Source organism: Microtus pennsylvanicus, chromosome 3 (assembly GCF_037038515.1).
Source record: "Microtus pennsylvanicus isolate mMicPen1 chromosome 3, mMicPen1.hap1, whole genome shotgun sequence".
Taxonomy (NCBI): Eukaryota; Metazoa; Chordata; class Mammalia; order Rodentia; family Cricetidae; genus Microtus; species Microtus pennsylvanicus.
The window spans coordinates 952,516-974,349 of NC_134581.1; the positions used below are offsets into that span (position 1 = coordinate 952,516).

The following is a 21,834-nucleotide window of genomic DNA, read 5'->3' on the forward strand; positions in this document are numbered from 1 at the left end:
GAGGAGGTTAGAGGTAGGTAGGAGGAGACTGAGGCATCTGGTCCCCTGCCTTTCTACCAGAGACAGGAGCATGCCTCCAGAACAGGGCCAGCCAGTTGGTAGCAATGGCCAGTTTCTCTCCCTCCCTCATAAAACAAGGCTTTATATTTGAAACCAATTCAGCTTTGGATGCAGGCACCATGGTTACTGCTTCACAAAGAAATGCTATTTTCAGTGTCTTGGTTTCTTTGGAGTGGAGTCAGGAGTCTATTTCCAAGAAATGAAAAATGCAGTGTTTAATTTCATTTAGCCAGTGTAATAAGCAACCGTTATTACAGATTGGATTTAAAATTCAAGTGACTACTTCAGAATAAGAAAAACACTCGTAGCATCTATACCCAAAGGGGATGCCTCTTGTGGGAACGCAGAAGAACCTGACTGGCAGGCAAGTCGGGCACTTTCCAATCAAGGTGCTAGGCCCACATGCCTTCTCTTCTTCAAACCACACCTGAGAGCGTAAGTCTGGAAATCCACTGCCTACCTCCTGATGCCACAGATTTGAAAGTCTGGAACTAAACGCCACACCATGCACTCTGGCCACATCACAGACATTCATCAACTACCTGAAAACTGAAGAAATATCCACAACCACTTGCTGATAACAACCCTGGCACCTGGCCTTTGTGGGTGAGTGCACAGCAATTACACAGCTGTTAGACACTGAGCCCCACCTTCCTCCTACACTGGAACAAGGCTGTGGGTTTTCTGCCTAGTGCGGTAAAGGGAATGAGTACTCTGATGCTTCCATCACCCTGCTCCTGGACCAGAAGGTGCTGGGGACACCAGCTGAGGTGGGAGGCAGAAAATTTATTTTCCAACCATCTGTGCATATAGTATATGAAAACACAACAAAAGCACCATATGGAGCTAGACTTTAAGTATGTCATCAGGCATCCTTGGAGTTTAAGGAGCAACCAACCAACTGGCAGCACAGTCTTTTCTGGCTGCAGAAAAAGAAGAATTTAATTCTGGCTTTAAATGGCCCTTGAGTAAACATGCAAGTCTTGGGAATGCTTTATTGTGGCCACTAAAATTGGGTTACACTCAAAATTGTATTACACTTTTTTGTTTGTTGGTCTTCTGAGACAGCCTCACACAATCCGAGCTGGCTTTGCTTTCCTGATCCTTCTGCCTCCCCCTCTAAGTTCTGGAATTTCTGGAGTGTGCAGCACACACTGCTGCACTACATGTATGAAGGGTTTTCTTGCTCATCATTACATGTGTGAAGGGTTTTCTTGCTCATCATTACATGTGTGAAGGGTTTTCTTGCCCATCATTACATGTATGAAGGGTTTTCTTGCTCATCATTACATGTGTGAAGGGTTTTCTTGCTCATCATTACATGTGTGAAGGGTTTTCTTGCTCATCATTACATGTGTGAAGGGTTTTCTTGCCCATCATTACATGTGTGAAGGGTTTTCTTGCCCATCATTACATGTGTGAAGGGTTTTCTTGCTCATCATTACATGTGTGAAGGGTTTTCTTGCTCATCATTACATGTGTGAAGGGTTTTCTTGCCCATCATTACATGTATGAAGGGTTTTCTTGCTCATCATTACATGTGTGAAGGGTTTTCTTGCCCATCATTACATGTGTGAAGGGTTTTCTTGCTCATCATTACATGTGTGAAGGGTTTTCTTGCTCATCATTACATGTGTGAAGGGTTTTCTTGCTCATCATTACATGTGTGAAGGGTTTTCTTGCTCATCATTACATGTGTGAAGGGTTTTCTTGCTCATCATTACATGTGTGAAGGGTTTTCTTGCTCATCATTACATGTGTGAAGGGTTTTCTTGCTCATCATTACACGTGTGAAGGGTTTTCTTGCTCATCATTACACGTGTGAAGGGTTTTCTTGCTCATCATTACACGTGTGAAGGATTTTCTTGCTCATCATTACATGTGTGAAGGGTTTTCTTGCTCATCATTACATGTGTGAAGGGTTTTCTTGCTCATCATTACATGTGTGAAGGGTTTTCTTGCTCATCACTGCTCTGATTTCCCTCCCCTACACCACCTAGTGCTCACTCGCTGGCACAGCACTCATTCAGTCTACACATGTCTGTGGCAAAGGTCAGTGCCACGCGGTCTCAAACCTAGACAGCCATATTCGTTCGGCTCAGCAGAGATGCCACCATCCATCATGAGCGAAACTTGGTACAGATACCTAGACTGCTTTCTTGAAATGTTGACACTCCCAGTTCTACCTCCACCCCTAGCAAACTCAAGAGAAGACTGCCATTACAAAGAGTTTACAGAGCACGCATGCCTGCGTCCTGCAGTTGAAATGCTACTAACAAAGGGAGTTATGGGGTCCTTCTTTGTCCCCAAGAAGTTAAAATAGTATTGGGCAGATGACAGCAACACAAAGAAATTGTGAGCTTAGTCAGGGTGGTCTATGGTTCTACCTCTAAGTGTTGCTAAACCTGAGCTACAGAATTGAATGACAGTCTATAGTGCAAGGGAAATGAAGTGGACCTTGAAGAATAATAAGGACTTAGAACAGGGGAGGATGAGAAGTACTTTAAGGAGACACCTGGGTGAAAAACACAAAGATGAGAACAAAGATATTCATTATAAAAAAAAAAAACTATGTACATCATTAAGGACTGTGGACGCAGGAGGCTTAGGCTGGCAGGTCAGAAAAGAATATCATTATAAAGGGGCTGGAGAGATGACTCAGTGGTTAAGTGCACAGCCACTCTTCCAGAGAACCTAGGTTTGCGGGCAAATAACCATCCATAAATCCAGTCCCAGAGGATCTGTCACCCTTTTCTGGCAACCCTGGGCACCAGGCAAACACTTGGTGCACAGACATACATGCAGGCAAAATACCCATACGTATAAAATAAAATAAAGGAAAACATGTTTACGTTATTATAAAAAGAAAACTGAAAAGCAGAATAACTTTCAACTTAAACTTATTTACAGGTAGTATGCAGGTTACAGTTTAAGGGTCCTGGATTAGGATTACAATCAGAGAGTCATACAGGCTAGCTGATCACTGGCATAGATACAAGAAGACTGTCCTGCTATCTGGTACAGGAAAATGTCAAGACTTGAAATCTGGGCCTAAGTAATAGCTTCCCAATCAAGGGAATCACAGTTTTCTAAGGACGATGCACCTGAGTCCTCACACCCTGGGCTGTAACAACCCTGAGCCACATCGCAGTGCCTTCCAGCCTTCCACCCAGGCATGGGGAAGGTGACCAGCTCACGGTGCAATGAGTGTGTGTGTATATGAGTACAGATATACACACGCATAAATTTATTCAATCAGTTCTGTGCTGTTCCTCTGAAGAACCCTGACTAATACACTGACATTTACTGTAATAACAAGTAACAGTTTCAAACCCAAGGCCCAGACTCAGCAGTGGGCAAACAGAAGGAATCACTGGCAACAGCAGCTTCACTGGAGCAGCCCCTGCAGCCTGCTCCCGGCAGAAGACTGTAGGGACTCCTTGATTAAATGGAGCTGAATCACTTTTCTGAGCAGCTCAGAGCAAATCAATCAGTATAAATCATAATTACAGCTATCATTTCTTAAGGGATGTATTGTGCACCAGACACATGGCATACTGCACCACCTAACATGACCTCATAGAAACCGGAGAAGAAATCAGTCAGTCTCAGTGTGTCTCCCTTTCTTCCCTCCTCTTCTCTCCCCTCCCTCCCTCCTTTCCTGTCTCTCTCTGCCTAAAGGGTCCTGATTCCTCATTCCTCATGTGCATCTTTGTTAATGTCACATCCTACCCAAGACAACTGGCTTCATACATCCCTCACTTACCTATCCCTTCACTCACCCATCTGCTGGCAGGCTTCTCGACATTCTGTCACCAATAATATGCTTTTGCTTAAATGTTCCAGCTTAGGAACGTGCCTGCAGCTTGCATGCACTGGATTAATTTTTAAAAGGACAAACGTAGTCAAAGTTAGTTACGGAATTACACTTTAAGGGAGTCCAGAGCTATAGCACAGTGATAGCATGCATTCCAAGCATGTGCAAGGTTCTGGGTTCTATCATTAGGGATGAAATGGGGATTAAAAAAACACTGTACTTTAGGCAAAGAACCAATTAATTCTATTGGCTTTTTTCTTTTTTTTTCAAGATTCAAAATTTTATTTTTATTTATATGTATGTGTGAATATATATGTATACCATCTGGTGCAGGAACCAGCGGAGGCCAGAAGTATCAGATATCCTAGAACTGGAGCTACAGTGAGTGGCAAGAGTTCTGAGAACTGAACTCAGATCCTCGGCAAAAACAGTCAGTGCTCTGAAGTACTGACTGTCTTTCTAACCTCTGGCCTCTTTTTAAGAAATACTGTAAAACAATGTCTAAGAAAGATATCTTCCCTAAACCAGGACTGTGGTGATATTTATTTGTGCTGTATCAAATAAAGCTTGTTTTATTTATGGAGCTAGCCACACTAGTCAGTCATTGAGACTAGACAGTGGTGGCATACACCTTTAATCCCAGCACTGTAGAGACAGAGGCAGGTGACCTCTGACAGTTCAAGGCCACGCTGGGCTTCACAAGATTCAGTCTAAAAGAGAAGCAGAGCTCACACCTTTGATAACACGCCTTTATTCCAGCACTAAGGGGGTGGAGACAGGGGTGATATGGCTGGACAGAGAGAGGAATATAAGGCGGGAGGAGACAGGATCTGGGGGCATTCAATCTGAGGATTCCTGGAGATAGGATCACCCTTTCAGTCTGAGGATTCGGTAGAGGTAAGAACTAGTGGCTGGCTGCTCTGCTCTAGTCTTTCAGCATTTACTCCGCTATCCGGGTTTTTATTATTAAGACCAATTGGAATTCGTTCTACACAGGATGAAAAATATTGTGGTAACTTTAAATTTCAATGGAACCCGAGTTCAGCAATATAAACCTATTAATTCTCAAGTGACGACACATGAAAACATGACCTCATTCTTATGAACTTCTGTCAACAAAAAATTCCCAACCAATTGTCTCAAGGGATATACTTAAGCTTCCTCAAGGCCTAGAAAGTGCAAGATGCCACCTGCATAGGGCAGGATAGGTTAATAAAAGCAATGGCCAGTGGTGTACCAATAAATGTAACAACTGATTCTCACGCAGAAAAGTCCCAGTTTGGTGCCAGGAGCAGTGGTACATCCCTGTGACCCTAGGACTCAGGAAGTAGAGACAGAAGATCATGAAGTCAAGACCATCCTTGATTACCTAGCAAGCACAAAGTCAGCTGTAGCAAACAAAACATATTTTGTGCTCATCTCTCTTTTCCTACTCTTGTACAGTCCAGGATCCCCTGCCAACAGCAGTGGGCAGGTCCTCCATCTCAATTCATACAACTAAGACAGTCCCCCACAGACATGTCCACAGGCTCACCTGACCTAGTCACTCACTTGTTGAGATTCCCTCCCCAGTGATTCTAGGTTGTGTCAAGTTAACTAAAGCTAATCACCAGCAGTTAGTAATTGAGAGCACTTGCTAGTCTTGCAGAGGGTCTGAGTTCAGTTCTCAGCATCCACATCTATAACTCCAGATCCAGGAGATCTGATGCCTCTGACTGCTTTAATCACCTGTACTCATATGCTGCAGGACAATGGTCTTGTATTGTTTTTTTAAAAAATGCTGATTGGCCAGTAGCCATGCAGGAAGTAGAGGCAGGGTGACCAGGCAGGAAGTAGAGGTGGGTGAAGAGAACAGGAGAATTCTGGGAAGAGAAAAGGCTGAGTCTGCAGGCGTAACCCAGATGCAGAAGAAGCAAGATGAGAATGCCTCACTGATAAAAGGTACACACACAAGAATAATGGGCTAATTTAAGATGTAAGAATTAGTTAATTAGAAGCCTGAGCTAATAGGCCAACCACTGTATAATTAATGTAAGCCTCTGTGTAGGAAGTAGAGGTGGGCAAAGAGAACAAGAGAATTCTGGGAAGTGGAAAAGCTGAGTTTGCAGGCTTCATCCACAGGCAGAGGAAGCAAGATGAGAATGCCATGCTGATAAAAGGTACCAAGCCACACTGCTAACACAGACAAGAATTATGGGCTAATATAAGTTATAAGAGTTAATAAGAAGCCTAAGCTATAGGCCAGCCAGTTTATAATTAATGTAGACTTCTGTGTGATTCTTTGGGACTGAACGACTGCAGGACCGGGTGGGACAGAAACCTCTGCCAACACACATGCATACACCAACATACACATAATTTCAAAAAATAATACATCTTTAAATAGAAGAAGAAAAGCTAACTATACTGGAACTGTTCAACATCACCCAAGGAAAAGGCATATCCTCTTTTTTCTTTTAAGTTCCATTTGTCTTTCAAGACCATTATCAGGTGGTTCCTCTTTGGGCCAGTGACTTGGCTCAGCAAAATAAAGAATCTTGCCACCAACCCTGAACTTGATCCCCAGGACCCACATAGAGGAAGAAAATGGACTGGGGCAGGCATGTGCCCCCTACATACATTACATATGTAATGTATTACATTACATACATAAATGTAATAAAATAAGATGTTTAGGGACTCTTCACCATTCCCCACAGTTATTGTTCCCCCAGTACTTTTTTCTTATAAAATTTTATTTTTCCCACTATAAAATAAATACGTTTTCATCAGAGAATATAGAAAACATCCAATAACAAGGGAAGAAAAACTAACAGACCAAAAAACAAAAAAACTCTTGTGATGTCCAAAACCACAATGTAGCCAAGGTTGGCCTTGAACTCCTCAATCTTCAAAGTGCAGGGATGACAAAGGTTTATCACCACACAGTTATACCCAAGGCCAATGTGTTAAAGGCCTTGTCCTCAGGCTGGTGCTACTGAACAATGGTGGGATCTTCAAGAGGTCGGGACTAGCTGGACCTGGTGGCACAAGCCTCCCAGCTACTTCAGAAGCTGAGGCAGAAGGATCCTAAGTTCAAGGTCAGGATGAACAACTTAGTCAAACTCTATCTAAAAATAAAATTAGGACAAGGAGTTGAGGATATGGCTCAGTGGTAGGACATTTGCCTGGTGTGTGTGAAACTCTGGGTTTGTTCCCTGTAGCAGTCACCAAAAGAGGCAGGGTCCAACGCGAGGTCTTTGGATCACTGGGGATTATGCCCTTGAAGAAAATCCTGGGAGCCCAACCCTTCTCTACTGCTTCCACAGTTAGCAGCTGTGCTCTGATGAGCCCCTCACCGTGGCTACACAGTACCCTCAGCAGCCTCAATGCACTGGTCCCTCTAATCACGCACTGTATCTGTAATACCAGGAGCCATAACAAGCCTCCTTTTTCTCTTGATAACCATCTCAGGTATTTGCTATAGAAGTTCAAAATTGACCAGAAGGCAGCACTTACCATCTCTGTACCGCTGGCTTCACCGCCCTGTACAGTGACTGTTTATAGGGGAGCAACCCACACCTATTCTAGCCTCCCCCAAGCCTACCCAGTGTTCACCCCAGCATAACGCCCACCTGCTCCCAGTTTACCCAGATGCTTTATTACAAGGCTTCTCTGCACATAAGGAAACTGAGCCATTCATGTTCACACTTCATCAGATAAGAATGAAGTTGGCTCTCTGCAGTATCCTGAACACGTCTAACCACACTCCTGTCTGAAGCCAGGCAGGCACTTGTCCTTACCTGCATGCCTCTCATTTTCTGGAACCGTGCAATGGTGTCACTGAGGGTGTAGACTCGTACATGGCCCATGTGCAGCTTGCCAGAAGGGTAGGGGAACATGGAGAGCACGTAGAATTTGGGCTTTGCTTTCTAGGAAAGAACGACAAAGGATGACACAGACTGTTTATTACATATTTTCTGGGAGCTCTGCATACACTAATATTTTGGCACTTTACTCAAGGTAATAATTTAACATTTTAAAAATCTCCTTAGAGAAAAAAAAAACCTCTCAGGCAGTGGTGGCTCACACCTTTAATCTCAGCACTTGGGAGCAGAGGCAGGAAGATCTCTGTGAGTTCAAGGCCAGCCTGGTCTACAGAGTGAGTTCCAGGACAGTCAGGGCTACACACAGAGAAAAAAACTGAAGGAAAAAAAAAGTTCTTATTATGTAAATTGACAAAAAAGTTAAAACCTCCAAAATCCAAAGGTCCTGGTTTAAGCTAAAGAACGTCCACAATAATTCAAATGTGGGCTGGAGAGATGGCTCAGAGGTTAAGAGCACTGATTGTTCTTCCAGAAGTCCTGAGTTCAATTCCCAGCAACCACATGGTGGCTCACAACCATCTGTAATGAGATCTGGTGCCCTCTTCTGGCCTGCAGGCATACATGCAGGCAGAACACTGTAAACAAAACAAATAAATAAATAAAAACTTTAAAAAAAATAATAATTCAAATGTGTAAGTGCTAACTAATCAGCCTTGATATCTTCAATTCTCCCTCTTCCAAAAGCAACTCTCCTAAAGCGGTTTCTAGCTACATTTTAAAGCTATATTTTTCCGAATGAGCCTCTAACACAGAGATCCGCATTATTTAAGTAGAAGAGGCTGAAGTACAAAGAGATCTCCATAGCCAGAGTTTCTTCCTCAGCTCCCCTCGACAGCATCCACCTGAGATCCATTGTTGACAACAAGGCCACCAGGCATCAGATGGGTCCTGAAGTCTCTCCTGTGCGCTGTGAGTTTCTCCTTCAACAGAAAAGGCTAAAGTGGAAAACCATGATGAAATCAACCATGAAAGGAACACCACTGGTTGTTTCCCAGAGGTGATAAATAGGCAAACACAGATCAGGGTCATATGATTCTCCAGCTTCCAGCAGCTGTGGCATGAAAAACACAGGAAATCTACACATCTGGCTAGAATGAAGACAGGACAGGGTAATGAAGTCACTGCCTCTGGGCACCTCAACCTTCCACTGGTAGGATGGCAAATGCTGTCAAGAGTTTGTGTACGTCAGAGAACAAGGTCCCAACAGAACGGGTCTAGTCACAGAGCTGGTTACTTTGGGAGACCTGGTACTTTTGGGGCTTTTCAGAAATTCTGCAGTGCTGAGCATAGACCTGGGACCTCACACATAGTAGGTGAGAGCTGCATCACTGCAGTTCATTCATAACCGCAAGTATTACATCACTGCAGTTCATGCATAACCGCAAGTATTACATCACTGCAGTTCATGCATAACCGCAAGTATTACATCACTGCAGTTCATGCATAACCGCAAGTATTACATCACTGCAGTTCATGCATAACCGCAAGTATTACATCACTGCAGTTCATGCATAACCGCAAGTATTACATCACTGCAGTTCATTCATAACCGCAAGTATTACATCACTGCAGTTCATTCATAACCGCAAGTATTACATCACTGCAGTTCATGCATAACCGCAAGGATTACATCACTGCAGTTCATTCATAACCGCAAGTATTACATCACTGCAGTTCATTCATAACCGCAAGTATTACATCACTGCAGTTCATTCATAACCGCAAGTATTACATCACTGCAGTTCATGCATAACCGCAAGGATTACATCACTGCAGTTCATGCATAACCGCAAGGATTACATCACTGCAGTTCATTCATAACCACAAGTATTACATCACTGCAGTTCATGCATAACCGCAAGGATTACATCACTGCAGTTCATGCATAACCGCAAGTATTACATCACTGCAGTTCATGCATAACCGCAAGGATTTGTGTCATCTCTATACTCATCACCCCGCCACCCATCAGGACAGCTATAACTAATTCTTAAATGACTGCTTGCCGGCCTTGGGGAAAGCACCTTCTAACAAAGGCATAGCCGTCCCCCAGCAGACTTTACAAATACTGTCCAGGTAACTGGAGGTCCCCTAACCAAGCCTCAAATCCTGCCATGGGGCATCTGGAAAAGTGACAGGTAACTGCAGCTGGTGGTCAATGAGGATGGGGCATCTACTGTCAGACTATTGTTAATTTTGGCCTTCTGGCTCTCTCTTTCTGGTGTCTGCTTCTTCCTTGAGCTTTAGGAAGCATCAAGACTTTACTTCTCTCAAAGCAATGAAAACAAACACAGACAGAAATTCACAGCCCTCTGTGTCTGTGTGGAAGGTGATGTTTTGACACTGTTGGCACGTATTTGCACAACTGATGATGCACAGCACCAACTTCTAACTGTTGATGATACCAACTGTTGCTGAGCAGGGGCGGCCTTTAATCCTAGCACTGGGCAGGGGGGCAAAGACAAGTGAATCTCTGTAAGTTCAAGGACAGTCTGGTCTACAAAGTGAGTTCCAGGACAGTCGGGGCTACACTGAGAACACCTCTCTCCAAAAACAAAACAAACAAACAACGATTAACCTGACAGGTTCTAGCAAAGTCAGGGCATGTTAGCCAACAGAAGTTAACTGAGGACCCAGCCTAACTGTGATTAGTTCTGTTCCATGGGCTCATGTCTGTGAACTGAAAAAGACAGGAAGATGAGCAGCAGCGAACAGTATAGCTTGCTTACTATAGATACCATGTGACCAGCTGCCTTTCCCCCCCAAGACTGTATGCTCCAAAACTGTGAGCCAAAATGAACCCTTCCTTCTGTTGTTTCTGCCTGATATTTGATCACAGCAACAAAAATAACTAATACACAACTTGAATCAGGGAAGCAGCAAAGAGGGTGTTTTGTTTGTTTGTTTGTTGGATTAGTTGGTTGGTTGATTGGTTGGTTGGTTGGTTGGTTGGTTGGTTGGTTGGTTGGTTGGTTGGTTGGGGAGGGCAGAATTTTGCTATGTAGCACAGTTTGGCCTCAAAGTAGCAACAATCCTCCTGTCTCTGCCTCCAGAGTACTGGGATTACAGGTGAACATCACCATGTTGTGTCCAGTTTCTTGCCAAGTTTTTAAACTTCAGCAAAGGTTTTAAATCCTTAGCAAAACCACAAACAACAGCTAACCACTGCCCCCTCCGAAAAGAAAACCACTAAAGCACAACTTTTTTCTGTCCTGTCTGTCCTCTAGAAATGAAAGGGGGAAGTAAGCACCACCACCCAGAGAAAGAAACACTTTTTAGTTTTTATCAGAATCTGGAGAATACAAAACTAAAGCATCCTCTGCACTGCTGGAAGAATAATGATTTAAATAAGCAGGGAATAGAAGATCTCAGAGTGAGGAGCTCCCGAGTCAGGCTGGTGTATACTCAGGGACCTCGCTGTTTTTAAGACTAGGTCAGCCCTGTGGTTTAGTTCCAGGACACAGTACTTGCCTAGACTAGGTCAGCCCCGTGGTTTAGTTCCAGGACACAGTACTTGCCTAGACTAGGTCAGCCCAGTGGTTTAGTTCCAGGACACAGTACTTGTCTAGACTAGGTCAGCCCAGTGGTTTAGTTCCAGGACACAGTACTTGCCTAGACTAGGTCAGCCCAGTGGTTTAGTTCTTTGATACAGTACTTGTCTAGACTAGATCAGCCCAGTGGTTTAGTTCCTTGATACAGTGCTTGCCTAGACTAGGTCAGCCCAGTGGTTTAGTTCCTTGATACAGTGCTTGTCCAGCCTGCACAAGGTAATGGCTTCACCCTTGGCACTGGGGAGAAGAAAAGGTGAGCGAGAGAAAATCCTTTCCCCTTGTAAACGAGTTCTTATGAAAGGTGAAACACCCCAATTTCTACTAAGTGCAAAAATAAAACTGTTTCCTTTACTGAATCGTCTCCTACCAGCAATGGGTTAGACCCCCATGGCTTTTCCTTGGAATCTTGAGTGCTACAGGAAAAGACGGTAATCACGCTCCATAGGAGTTAGAAAAGTAACTAAATCTTTGACATAAATTATTTGTAGGGTTTTTTGCTTTCTGGGACATGCTCTTGTTTTGTAGCCCAGGCTAGCCTCAGGCTTCTTGAGTGCTAAGACTACAGGCCACACCTGGCCTATTTCTAGTTTCTGACTTTCAAGTTATTATGTAAAGCAATTTTATTTTGTTATAATCACCATATCTTCTTATACTATTTATTACATCATATTAATTATCAACCTTGCTCAAACATTTCCTACATACAGCTTCTTCACTAGCCTTTCCTTTATCGTATGCTTGTTCAATGAAGATTAAATTAATGACAACATCAAATACTTCATCATAGACTAGCTAAGATGAACTCCAAACCTGAGTTAAGAGATAAGCAGAAAAGCAATGCTACCAAGCCTTGATCCTCGTGAACATTTTTGTTTTGCAGAAAATCTATTCAGCCTGCTGCCTGTCCCTGCCTTGTGCTTTTCTCTGTGAATTAAGTCATTTTCCTCTGTGACAATGAAACGAGTTCTATCATCTGGAGGTGGAAAAGAGAGGCGAAATGACAGGAATTTGTGTTATAATTGAGTAGGAACCTGACTGAAAGGGAAATTTTCATAATTACATAAAAGTGCAGGAATTCAAGCCTTTAAGAGAAAGTACGAATGCCGGCAGTGGGAAGAGGATGGCTTCTAAAAGCTGGTCCCATAGTTCCATCAGACTGCGATTAGAACACGACTTCTGCCTCTCTGGGGCCAGTACTCTAAAGCTGTAACAGAGCCCCCACTGGCATGCAAGGCCTCCAGTTCCCACCCTCACTTTGCCATGAGATGTGAGGCCTCAGACAAAATCCCCAAGCCTTCCTGGGCTCAGTCTATTCTCCACTGATGACTGATTCAGAGTTTCTGGACAGCAAGGCTCTCAGGGGGCTGGGAGGATCCCAGCTTGATGCATTACCCGGGCTTCAGTGTTTTAACCCCACAGGTGAAGACAATGCCTACTCTTAAGGCTGTTCTGATATTAAGAAACTCAACCAATGGAAGTGGTACATGGTAAAATGCTCACTAAGTGGAAGTTGGTCCTTTTGGGTTTTTTTGTTTTTGTTTTTCAGAGCTTTTCTCTGTGTAGCTTTAGAGCCAGTCCTGTCACTTGCTCTGTAGATGAGGCTGGCCTTGAACTCAGAGATCTACCGGCCTCTGCCTCTCAAGTGGTAGGATTAAAGGCATGTGCCACCAACTCCTGGCTTTGTTTTGCTTTTTAATGGTGGTTTGATGATGATGGCAAGACGCCTGGCTTCTAAACGCTCACTTGGGTGGATCTCAAATGTACATAATACCAATGTGAGGTGAACGCTAAAGCTTCATATCCAGCAGTGTTCAGTCAGCTTCTCGGTCGCTGGTAAAATAGCACACGATTTTCTATGCTGTGTTATTATTTATTTATTTATTTATTTATTATTTATATAACACTTCAGTGTAGAAGTCTTCAGCTTAAGAAATGTCCAGACACATTTTCTCATTTGATTTTCAAAACAAACAATGCGAGGAGCCAAGAACCATGGGGCTTAGGGGAATGGCCAAGTTTTCATTGTAAATTACTCAATTTTCCTTTTTAGTGTTCATATTGTTGTTATATACTATATCTCTCTTAACTCCAGATCTGTCCAAGCAATGTCAAAGTCAGTGTCATATCTACTCTCCAGTTGGATAGAAACAGTTCCCACCCTCACAGAAGGAATGAGTGTGACTCCAGAGAGAACCACGAGACAGAAAAGACAAACCCAATACAGTGTCAGCTGCAAGGACAACCCAGCTTTTTGTCCCTGGCCCCACCTAAATATTTCCACCAACACCTCTACTGTCAGGTTGCTACTATTACAAAGGGATAGTCAAGATATCAATAAAACAGTCTTCTAGTATTTTCTCTAGTCTAATTACAACAGGAGACATAGGACATCAATAAAACAGTCTTCTAGTATTTTCTCTAGTCTAATTACAACAGGAGTCATAGGACATCAATAAAACAGTCTTCTAGTATTTTCTCTGGTCTAATTACAACAGGAGACATAGGACATCAATAAAACAGTCTTCTAGTATTTTCTCTGGTCTAACTACAACAGGAGACATAGGACATCAATAAAATAATCTTCTAGTATTTTCTCTGGTCTAACTACAACAGGAGACATAGGACATTAATAAAACAGTCTTCTAGTATTTTCTCTGGTCTAACTACAACAGGAGACATATGATATCCCAGAGACATTAATGGCAGCTAAAGGCATGATACAACTGATTTGGGCAAAGGACTGGGACCAGAAGCCAAGGTCCATGAATCCACTGAGATGCTGCAAGGCTGGACCCAACTTTAGATCACACCAAAGAACAGGCTGGCCTCCCTCCCATGGCCATGACACTCAAGTGACAGAGCAGGCTATAGGCCACGTCTGGAGCAGAAAGGGGCTGATACTTCTCACCTCATATAACCTCCTGACAGAGTCACAGGCCTGTCCTGTAATTTCACATATGACCTGTTAGATCCACAGGTGCCATCCTAACACAAAAACCAAAAAGGACCCAGCACCTGCTAATACTTCTGTTTTGTTCAGTGTCCCCCAATCAAAGCATCCCAGAATATCTACTATGGGACTGCCTGTCACACAACCATGTACAATACTAACATGGACACAACCACCACACTGGAAAGGATTTTATGCCTTAACCTTGATCTCCTCCTTCACTCCCCTCAACAATCCTCCTGGGAGCCAGGGGGGTGCTATTATCACCCTCCACTTCAGATAAGAAAACGAAAGCACAGAAAGACTCAATAATGTGGTTTAACGTCACACCCTTAGTAACTTACCCTAAACCAAATAGTGTGAGCCCAGAGTCAAGTCCGTAGTTCCTCTACTGATATGGCTTAAATGTGCAATGTCCTCCGCAGGACCATGCGTCTGCACACTTGTCCCTCGGCTGGTGGGGCCATTTGGGAAAGTTGTGGAAGCATTAGGAGGAAGAGCCTTTCTGGAGGAAGTGGGTCAGTAGAGGTGAGCCTTGAGGTTCTACAGCCTAGTCCCCCTTCCTCCTAACACATGTGACCGGCCACCTCACATTCTTGCCAGACTGCCATACCTGCCCTGTCGTGCCATGATGGACTTTACTCCCTCAAACTGTAAACCATAACAAACTCTTCCTCCCTCAACTGGCAACACCAACAAGGGAAGCAGCTGTGTATCTGCCCTCTCAGCACACTCACGTCTTCTTCTGAGATCCTGGATGCCTGCTCCTTTATCTGTTGATGCCACCACTTCTCAACATCCTTCCTTGTCTGCAGGGTGTACTCCTTCGTCCACTTCCCTGTGGCACTGTAAATACTTCTGGCACACCCTGGAGTTATTCTTCTTTCCCACGGGATGACAGGTGGCCCACAAATGAGCTGCCTTTTCAGAAGAGAGGCATAAAAACTCAGCCTCTGACAAGATGATGCCATTCTCCAGGAAGGAAGACCCTAGAAAAGAGGGCCGAGAAAAGAAGGCAGAGTCAGAGAGGTGCGCATGTAGCTGCAGAAGGAGACAGACGCCCTGGAACCTTACTGGTAAACCACGGCTTCGTGGTAAAATACAAAATAATAGTAATGAGTTAAAGATGTAAGAGTTAGTTAATAAGAAGCCTGAGCTAATAGGACAAGCAACACTTTAATTAATATAGTTTCTGTGTGATTATTTCAGGTCTCTCTGTACACAACTTCCTAGCAGAACATTTTAGAAGTTCTCTTGAATTAGACACAAACTTCTTATTGGAAAACATAAAGGCAATCCATGCTCCAAATGCCAAAGATACAAAACACTCACAGAAACAGAGGAAGTCCATCACAAAGACAAGTTGCAACAGAACTTGCTGTCAGCATGGGAGGAGAGGGAGCTCCTCCCGCTAGAGTCTCTCAACTGCTGTTGTCTGAACCCAAGAACTCTAAGAACACCTTGTCTTAGCCTTGAGCTCAAATAAGAGAAGAGATCTGAACACAGGTCTCCCAAAAATTCTGAACTAAGTTAACATTTTTCATTATATTAGGTCCACACACTGTTCCAAGCACTACAGATACAGCAACAAGGAGTCCCAGGCTGAAAAGACAGAGTACATGCTTAGCATGTTTGAAGCCCTGGGACCCATCTCTAGCAAGTAAAATCATAAAACAAAGTGCCTTCTTTCACAGCAACTAACTACACAGAGGAGAAGCAGGTAAGACACAGATGAACACGTGACATCATAACAACTAACTACACAGAGGAGAAGCAGGTAAGACACAGATGAACATGTGACATAACAACTATACAGAGAAGAAGCACGAAAGACACAGATAAACACGTGACCTAACACGCAGCAGCATTGTCATAGAACTCTTTGGACTAAAACACCGTCCAGCAGTATAACCACCTGGGGTTCAAATTTTAATTCTGATATTTTGTTGGTTTTCTCCTCAGGTGAATGGCAGAAATGGCCTTGATAAAGAACTTCTAAGGGGCTGAGGTGAGAGTTCACCAAATATTTAGGATGTAGTACTAAACATCTAAAACTTTCTGCCATCTTGCATAATAGCAACAGGGTGGTAAAACGACCTTTCGAAAACAAGAGAGACATAAGGAAAGCTGGCATCCTAAACTGGTGTTAATCACCTGGTTATCTCAAAATCCTTCCCATATCTGCTAGGGTTTAGCCTGTTACATGAAGGCACTGGATCAAACGTTGCCATGCCAGGAGGGTTACTACAGGCTTTAAAAAGGGAATTCACGCTCAACACGACATGGCACTGGAGCACTGGCATTGTTTGCCCAAGTTCTTGACACACCAATTCCTACTATTTTTAACCCCTAAAAGCGTGACACACTGGAGCAGGGAAGATTCCCCTATCAGTGAGGTTTGAGTATTTTTAAATAGGTAAATATGACTATTGAGGAACTAGAGTGAACTACATACAGCTGCCTAACTATTAGCAATTCTGTATGGCCAACTTTATATAGGGAGGGCACTTACAATTCCTTTTAAGACTTAGACTTCTATATTATTAGAACTATGTGTTGAGTCAGAGATTCTATGGTTTTCTTCCATATTTGGTTATGAGCCTAGCGTTTTACAGCTGGGCCATCTCTCCAGCCCTATTTTATGGTTTTCTCACTATTCTGAACCCACTATAAGCCAAAGGCACCTAAACAGACATCTGACATTTCTTTCCTAGATGGCATATAAGGGAAATATTTGGACTATTCTCTTTCATAAACAGGAACAGGATAATAAAATACAGATTGACCTGAACCGGTTTGCTGCAGTTTGGGATTTGATGATTACCCATCATGTGGATAAAACGCCAAAGAATATTCACAACAAGAGCAATAGGAAGGCGCAGTGACACTCTGCTGGCTGAATAGTAAGCTTTGCATCACATCGGGCTCTCTAATAACTTCTCTGCTTACAGCAGTGAACTAGAAAACATTAAACCAGATCCAAGTATATACAAGAATTTAAAGCTCATAACGAGGGCTGGTAAAACGGCTTAGCCAGTAAAGGCTCCTGCCACCAAACCTGATCCCTAGGACTCATATGGTGGAGAAGAGAATCCATGGCACATGTGCCCACAAACAAATAAATAAATGCAATTCAAGTTCATAAAGAAAACATTGCATGCAGATTAGGAAGTAATAGGGAACTGTCTCTGTGGTGTGGGTGACTCAGTGGGTACAGCGCTTGCTGCATCACCATGAGGACCTAAATTCAGAAACCCAGCACCCATGTAAAAATTCCTACAGGTATGACAGCACATATGTTTGTATCCCAGCACTGGGGGGTGGGGACTATGGAAATAGGGGGACCTCTAGAGCCTGCTGACCAGCCAGGTTAGTTGATCACTGAGCTCCAGTTTGAGTGAGAGACCCTATTGAAACACTAACGTAGAGAGAGAGAGATAAAAGATGCCTAACACAGGGGGCTGGAGAGATGGCTTGTTGTATAGGAGCTCCTACAGATCCTACAGAGCACTGACAGGCAGCTCACAACCATCTACAACTCCAGTTCAAGGGATCCAATTTCTCTTCTAACTTCCAAGGGTTCCTGCACACATATCACAAAGATATATAAACTCATGCACACACATATACACATTAATAAAATAATACATATAAGATTAATTAAATTAAAATTTAAAAACCCTAAAATTGACCTCTGGACTCTATATGTGTGCATGTGTGTATGTACATATGTACATCCAAAAAATTAAAAATAACAGGATCTCACGCTATGGCCCAGCCTGTCCCCCAATTCTCTATTCTTCTGCCTCAGCCTCCTCAGTGCTGGGATTACATGTGTGCCACCACAGCTGACTCTGAAAATGACTGATTATTCAATGTATTTGAGAAAAATGTAAATTAGAGCTCCACCTCAAACCATAAACTGGCATAAATCCCAGTGTCTCAGGGAAAAGTGTGAATTTGAGACAATATTTCATGTTGCCCAGGCTGATCTTGAACTAGCGTGGAAGACAAGGATGACCTTGAACTCCTAGCTTGGGTTAAGCGATGAGACCCTGCCTTTAAACAAACAAGGGGCAGGAGAGATTGCCCAGCAGGTAAGAGAACACACTGCTCTTGCTAGGATCCTAGTTTGGTTCCATCACCCACAGTGGGTGGCTCATAACTGCCTATGACTCCAGCTTCAGGGAGATCTGAAGCCTCTGGGCTCCATAAGAACCCACACACATGTGCACATATATACACGCACAGACACATAATTAAAAATAAACCTTAAGCAAAACAAATTTGTTAAGAAAATCCAAGGGTTAGATATATAAAACAGATGTTCAGCATATCCTTGGGTTCAATTCCCAACACAAAAAACAAAATAAAACAAATAAATACAGTAAATACTGGGATACAGCGTAGTGAGTGGTAAAGTAATTCTCTGGTAACATTTGAGGCCACTGGTTCTGTCTCCAGCTGTGCAAACTAGCATTCTTACCTGAGATCACCCTCAGATTCTTATCCATTAGAACATACTAGAAACAAATGTCTGTACTTGTGCCTATGAGACTTCTAAGTTCCAACCCTATTTTCTTCTCTTACTGCCTATGCATAGTTCTGGGTCACTTCAAGTTCCTCTCCATTTAAGTCCTAATAGGCACTGCCTTTTCCTGGCATCAAGAGCAGCTGTTTTAGCAGAGGGTGGTTGTGGATACAGTGAATGGAAAAAGTGTGACTCACATCTCACACTTACAGCTTGGACCCTTTCTTCCTTAGAGCTAGCTCATCTTATTTCTTTACTTGCTGAAATGTTATCTCTTCTGTCTTTCCAAAGCATTGCCCCTTCCCCCAGGACACCTCTTTCAATTCAGCCCTGACCTGATCTGGTTTTAAGTGGGGCTTAAGGTTAAAGTAACTGAGAATATGAGGGACCTGAGAAATGGGCCCAAAATGATGACCATAAGTATGGAAACCTAAAGCAATAGTAGGAAACAGGTGAAGAACTAGAAGACAAAGGAGAAGCACATAGAACACCCATGTGCTCCCAAAAGAATATGCAAGAAACCTAATTAGAGGCAGAGGCAGGAGGATTACAGGGTTCGAGGCCAGCTTCATAAAACAGTTTCCAAAAATCGGAGGAAATCAAGTCAGGTCAGGAAGGTGGGTGCATGCCCATGATCCCAACACTCAGAAGGCTGAGCAGGAAGGCTGATTCTAAGTCCAAGACCACCCTGGGCTACCTATCAAGCTTAGAACAACTTGGAATACACAGCAAGACCTGGAATCAAAGAAACAAAATAAATAAGTAAACATACACCTCACCCCAACAAACATGTCTTGCAAAACACAATGTTAAAAAGCAGATGCTAATTCTAATTTCCTGCAGGACCTCAGGCAAGTTAGTTCCGATCTGTCACTCCGCGTTCTCTAAAGTTGTGAGCCAAGTGGTAGATCCAGATGACTTCTGAGGACCTGCCCCCAGATGTTCTACTGCATGATCTTTGACTGGGTCCAAACCCTCAACTCCGGAGCGAAGATCTAGGGACCCGGGTTAGGCGAGGAGTACAGGAAAATTCAAATATAAAGTCGTGTGAAGATGTGCGTTTCTCCGAGCAGAAGTCCGGAGCTGTCAACAGGGTCCAAGGCTGAAAGAACCTGAATACTAGAATTTCGAAGCTTTTCCGGGCTTGGAAAACTGCAAGGTTCAGGGACTGCCGGGGCCAGTCCGCACCTTCACCTCCTGCTCCTAGCGACTGGGGCTAAGCAGGGCCTGCCTCTCGTCCTCCGGCTGGGGGTTACCTGCTCACAGGCTCTGGCCTGCAGCTCCCTTCTGCATTACACGAACGAAGCCCCGCGAGTCACTATGGGCGCCGCCATGTTGGCAGAACAACAACTTTATAAGAAGCGGAGGCCGCGGACACAGACAGGAGAGGTGGAGCCAGGGAGGAAGAGCGCGATGTCAGAACGGAGGCGCTGGCTCCTCCCCCAGGCAGGCCCCGCCCCGGACCCGCCCCTCTTGGCCCGCCCCCCTGGCCCGCCCCGCCCCACCCCGGGCTCGTCCACTGTGCAGGCTTTCCTGACTGTACAAATTCTTCTTATCTGGTAGTCGTGTTATTACAATTGTAACAGAAACGGGGGAGATGCTAAAGGAAAAAGGCGTCAGGTGGTAAAAAAGAGATCTGGAGTGGTTCACGGTCAGGGCTTGAACCTTAGCGCCGCAGAAGCTGCCCACTGAGCTGATCTGTCCGACTTTTTGATCCATTGTGGGCCTGGTGATGTTTGAAGCTCTTCCATCCATCATATCAGATGATGTAGGTCCAGGAGGAGAATTGCCTAGCCCAGAGGAGAGTAGGAGTGAAGTATACTGGCAGACAGGAAAACAAGCTGCCTAAATGAACACTTTGCTTAGGAGTTTAATGTGCCCCATCACCCTGCACACATCGCAGCAAGCACTTCTGGCCTGTCTATAATTAAGGAATTTCAAAGGAGCAATGGTGAAATTCTGTCTTTTTAAGGGAGAGTTCTAAGAACACATTGAGAAATCCAGAATACTGATATTTGATATCGCAAAATGATTGATGTCCAGTAGAGCCAAAAACAATGTCTGAGAGCCATCTTTTCCTTCAGGGCTGACGTCAGCTGTAACTCCATAAACAATCCATCCCATCACCACGTAGTCTCCATCTCAGCTTTCTTACATAGATGAGTGGAGTCCATAGGGAGGCCAGCAAGTGTGCACACTCCTGCAGAATAAAACTTTACATTCTGGGTGCCACCCAGGGACACACCGGGACCTTTTATCCATTCCCAAGACTGAAAACAAACAAACAAAAAAAAACAAACACCAAAAACAAACAAACAAACAAAACAGTTTCCTGTTACCTGAAAGCTTGAAACGCCGTTTTATTCTAGAACACTATCAAACCTTACCCGGAAACCAACCACAAATAAGAATCTCAGGTTCCACTCTGGGAACCTGTTTCAGAGCCTGCATTTTAAAAGGAGTCACAACGTTAAAGTCTGAGCTCAAGCCTGCGATTCACTGTACTGGAATGTGAGAGATTTTGAGCACTAATGCAGCTTTCTCAGTTTACAAATATATAACCAGAGGCTCAGGGATGGGGATGAGGCTCAGGGATGGGGATGAGGCTCAGTGGGTGACGTGCTTTGCCAAGAAGCACAAAGCCCTGGGTTCATACCTAGCACTGCATGACTACTTGTGGTCGTACAAGCCTGTAATCTCAGCACTTGGGATGTGGAGACAAGAGGATCAGAAATGCAAGGCAACCCTTCCCTATACAGTTCCAGACCAGCCTTGGCTACATGAGAACCTTTCTCAAAACAACAATGATCAGGAAAACCGAAGCCAAGGGAACTGATTGTCTTGCCCAAGGCCATGACTCAAATTAATGAAAGATTTGGGATTCAAATCTGGGATCTGTGTGTGTTTCAAAAAAACCTGAAATGTCAGCCCTTAGGAAGTTGAGACAAGAAAGCCTGGATCAAGTCCAGCCTGAGCTACAAAGCAAGGCCTTGTCTCAAAAACTTAAAAAAAAAAAAGCAAAATTTGGTGTCTCACTCTTGAAATCCCAGTAGTCAAGA

General features: G+C 43.8%; 1 protein-coding gene across 3 annotated transcripts in view; it reads right to left on the reverse strand.

Annotated features, from left to right (window-relative positions):
* The window catches only part of Lars2 (leucyl-tRNA synthetase 2, mitochondrial), a 110,836-nt gene extending 90,698 nt beyond the window's left edge, over positions 1-20,138 (reverse strand). Inside the window, exons 1-3 of one of the 3 annotated variants that reach the window (XM_075964033.1) lie at positions 19,964-20,129; positions 14,982-15,233; positions 7,660-7,788 (exon numbers count right to left, since the gene is read on the reverse strand). In XM_075964033.1, the coding sequence (XP_075820148.1) occupies positions 7,660-7,788; positions 14,982-15,215 (363 nt within the window). In that variant the 5' untranslated portion in view covers positions 15,216-15,233; positions 19,964-20,129. Of the gene's footprint in view, positions 1-7,659; positions 7,789-14,981; positions 15,234-19,554 lie in introns of all 3 variants that reach the window. The other 2 variants (XM_075964031.1, XM_075964030.1) reach the window with 2 other exon arrangements.
* Between the last annotated feature and the right edge of the window lie 1,696 nt (positions 20,139-21,834).